Here is a 3,494-nt window from a genome sequence, read left to right on the forward strand (position 1 = left end):
CGGGTCCCGGGCCGGGCGGCGGCTCGGCCGCCAGCGCGGCCCCGAGCGCGCGGGCCTGGGCGCGGATCTCGCGGAATAGGCTCCCCTTCCTCTGCGTGCGGGAGGAAACGACGAGCAGAGCGCTCTCTTCCGCGGCCGCGCGGCCCCTGCCCCGGGAGCCGAAGCCCAGCAGCCGCAGTGCCAGCGGGCCCTGCGAGGGACCCGCCACTGAGCGCAGCAGGAGGCAGAACGCACGGGTGGCGCGCGGCTCCTGGCGGTGGCGCCGCACGGCGTCTGCCACGTCGAACACCTCCCAGCGCTCCCCGGCCAGGGGCTCGGCGGCCCGCGAGTGCAGCAAGCGCGGCGCTCGGGCGGCGCCGGGGCACGTAGACAGCAGGAGCAGCCGCGGGGGAGTCGCGCCGCCAGGGCCCAGTTCCGGGGACTCGTGGCGCAGCACGCGCAGCTCGGCTCCCACCACCTCGTCGGTGTCGGGAAGGCTGGATACGTCGAACAGGAAGCTTTGGCCGGTCTCGGCTGGCGATTCGTCTGCAGGAGTCGGGCAGAGACAGAGAAAGAGCGCGGTGAGAGCGGAGAGCGAAGCCCCCACTCCCGGCCGCGGGGCCTCCTAACTACAAATGGCCCCACTGCCCGGGATGCGGGAGTGAGCCCGCGGGAGGCGGCGCCCGCCCCCGAGTCTCGGCCCAGCCAGAAAGCTGCCAGTCTGACCCAGGGTAAGGGGAGCCTTCGCCCTATCGATTATCGGGACCGGGGCTTCTGCCACCGCGACAACCCACGGGCATTCACTTATGGCCGAGCCGCGGGACCAGGACCACACCCCTACACCCGATGCCACTACAGTCCCGCTGCCCGACCCAGAGCCACGGGGTTGCGGGGCCTAGGTCCGAAGCCAGACTTTTGGGCGGGTGGCGGACAGAAGGCTGGGTGGGCGCCTCAGAAGTCCTGCGCCTCTTCCAAGGTACGGAGGCCAGGCCGAGGTCCTGCGCTGTGCGGGGACCGCTCAGAATTGCCCTACTGAGGCCCCAGGACAGCCACGAAGTCCCGGCTGTGCGAAAACGGAAAATTCATGTCCCCTGAAAACTCTGCTCCTCGCGCTACCTCTCTTCCCCCAGCTCAGCCTGGACACTCCCGCCGGCCACGATCTCCGGTGCAGCCTGGGCCTTGCGTGCGAGTCGTCCGGAGGAGAACGTGTCAGCCGGGCTGCAGCCCTTCTAGTGCGTCCAGCCTCCGGGCTATGCTGAAGGATAACTAAGGCCCGGGGGTGGGGGGGGGGCGGCTCGGCCCAAGGTCTCCGAGCGGGGAGCGCTGCTGGTCGCGATGGGAAACTCCTGGCTTAGCTTCTCCCAGCTTTCCGCGACCTCCGATGGAGGCGGCAGGAGGCAGAGCAGTGCAAGGAACCTTCTCCGAGGGGTTGGGGGCAGCCTGGGACTGCCTTCCTTGCTGCGGTGAGGTCTCGCCTCCAGGACCCACCGATTCCTTCCAGACATACTCTTTCCCTCCGTTATGACTTATCTCTCAGAGTTTGGGGGTTTTATTTCTGGTCGTGGGCACTTTTTTTTCTTTTTGGGCTCAGGAAAAAAAAAAAAGTGAAATTCCACCGAGCAGCAGATAAGGAGCTCCCTTTGAAGAGGGTCATATGGTTTCGTTTTGCCCCAAACTTGGAGTGACTGTGCAGCCTGCCCCCACCACTGGAGATCTGCTCACAGACCACTGCGGCCAGGCCCTCACCTCCTGAGGTCCAAAGTCTGGGCTCTGTCGGTGGCTTCTGGGGACCTCAAGGAGCCCTGCTCCAAGTTGAACCTCAGAGTGGAGAGGGAGGGAGGCTCAAAGTGCTGGGCAAGTGCATCCTCCTCCCTGCACTGCTTTCCCCCAGGGCTCCCTGGGGCACTTTTCCTGAGCTTCCCCTGCCTTATCTCCCAGCTACAAGTTGCTGCCCCTGCATCCCATCCTTTCAGAGGGAGGAAGGAGAGGTGCCCTCAGAGCTTTGCCAGCCAAGCAGAGCTCCCCAGGAAAAGATTTAGCTCAGGCTGAGGCTAACAGTAGGCCTCAGTCTACCTAAGAAAGAGCAGCGGGTGCCTCTGCCAGCTCGGAGTCCTACATACCCACCTCTCCTGCATCCCAGGGGCCCACACAGCAGCCTCAGGGCTGGGGCCTTCCCTGGCCCTGTCCAACCAGACCTCGGGCTTTGCAGGAGTACTCCGGCATCCAGTCCCAGGGGCACACCAGGCCTTCTGAGAAGGCTTGATAGCTCCCAGTGAACTATGGAGCCCTGCGGGCCCAGGAGGTCCTGGCACCCTAGATAAAGCGGTCTGTGTGTCGGCATTGTGTGTGTTGGTGGAGGTGGGTATTTGCTTACGGCACCACCTCTACCTGCTTTCCCAGGCCAGGGGCTGGGCTGTGCAGCCCGCAGACCCTCCCAGGCTCAGCCCGTCTGCTGCTTCCTTTCCAGCCCTATTCCCCTTTCTTTCCCTCCTGCCTTCCATGCTGGGTCTCTGGCTGGATAGAATTAAGGCCAACATTACTTGCATTTCCGCCTGAAATTAGTTAAATTTTCCCTATCTGTCTGCTTTAATGACTTCAATAGAGATTAATAAAATCCAGATGACACACAGCAACCACCACAGTCCTACCCACGTCCTACCTTTCAAGGACCCAGGACAGAGTAAGGTGGGGTGCTTGCTCCCAGCGGGGCCTGCATTCCAGCAGGGGTTCACTGACCATCCTCCACCTCTGGCTGTCCCAGGGGCCCAGCACGGGCACACGCACCCATAGCCACACACCTCCACCCTGACACAGCCTGCCGAGAGGGGAGCTCCGTGTACCTGGCGATGGCATCAGCCTCTCCCAGAGGGCCAAACTTCAGCCTGCCACTTTCCCTCATTCCCCCTAGGTCCCCCCAATTTGTGCAGCCCCCAGGAGCTGCAGTTTGCTGCAATGAAACGGCCGCTGCCACCGCCACCATCACTGCGCCGTCCCTCTGGGCCCCGGGCCCCTTCTTGCTTCGGATCCTGCCTCCTCGAGGGGACCCGCCGGCCGGCAGGGCCAGGACAGTCCGGCGGAGGGACCGGCCCAGCCCTCTCGCCACAGTCCAGCGGGTTCGGGTGCGTGGGCCTCGGCGGAGTTTGCACCACCTGAGGCTGGGACGTGAGGGGGCCGCGCCCCGAAGGGTCTGGAGCTGGGGCTCGGCTCCGGCGGTGGCCTCAGCCTAGGAGCGGACAGGATGGACGGGCGCAGTAGAGGCGTGAGTACCTTGGTTCGCCTGGTCTGCGAAGCCGGTGATTGTGTCCGCGCGGCCGTGGCGGCCAGAGCCCGCGGTGGAGGCGGCGGCTGCCCCGGCCGGAGCCCTCCCGGCCAGGTTCCGGTAAAGCGACATCATGAACTGGTGTGGCACCACCGAGCTGTTCCTGAAGCCGGAGCCGGCGGCCCGGCGGGCAGCGCGGGCTCCGGGAGCCGCGGCGGCCGGGGCAGCGGAGACGCCCGCAGCCGGGGCGAGGGTC

The 3,494-nt window shown here is 65.4% G+C and overlaps 1 protein-coding gene across 1 annotated transcript; it reads right to left on the reverse strand.

Moving 5' to 3' along the window:
• Window positions 1–10: 10 nt before the first annotated feature.
• GDF7 (growth differentiation factor 7) lies at window positions 11–3,490 on the reverse strand (the record flags this gene model as incomplete). Its single annotated transcript, XM_034650457.1, has 2 exons — window positions 11–525; window positions 3,247–3,490. Coding segments are annotated over 2 exons (759 nt in total), but the record flags the coding sequence as incomplete, so codon positions are not given.
• Window positions 3,491–3,494: the final 4 nt, after the last annotated feature.

The sequence above is a fragment of the Ailuropoda melanoleuca genome, unplaced genomic scaffold (assembly GCF_002007445.2).
Source record: "Ailuropoda melanoleuca isolate Jingjing unplaced genomic scaffold, ASM200744v2 unplaced-scaffold22830, whole genome shotgun sequence".
Lineage (NCBI taxonomy): Eukaryota > Metazoa > Chordata > Mammalia > Carnivora > Ursidae > Ailuropoda > Ailuropoda melanoleuca.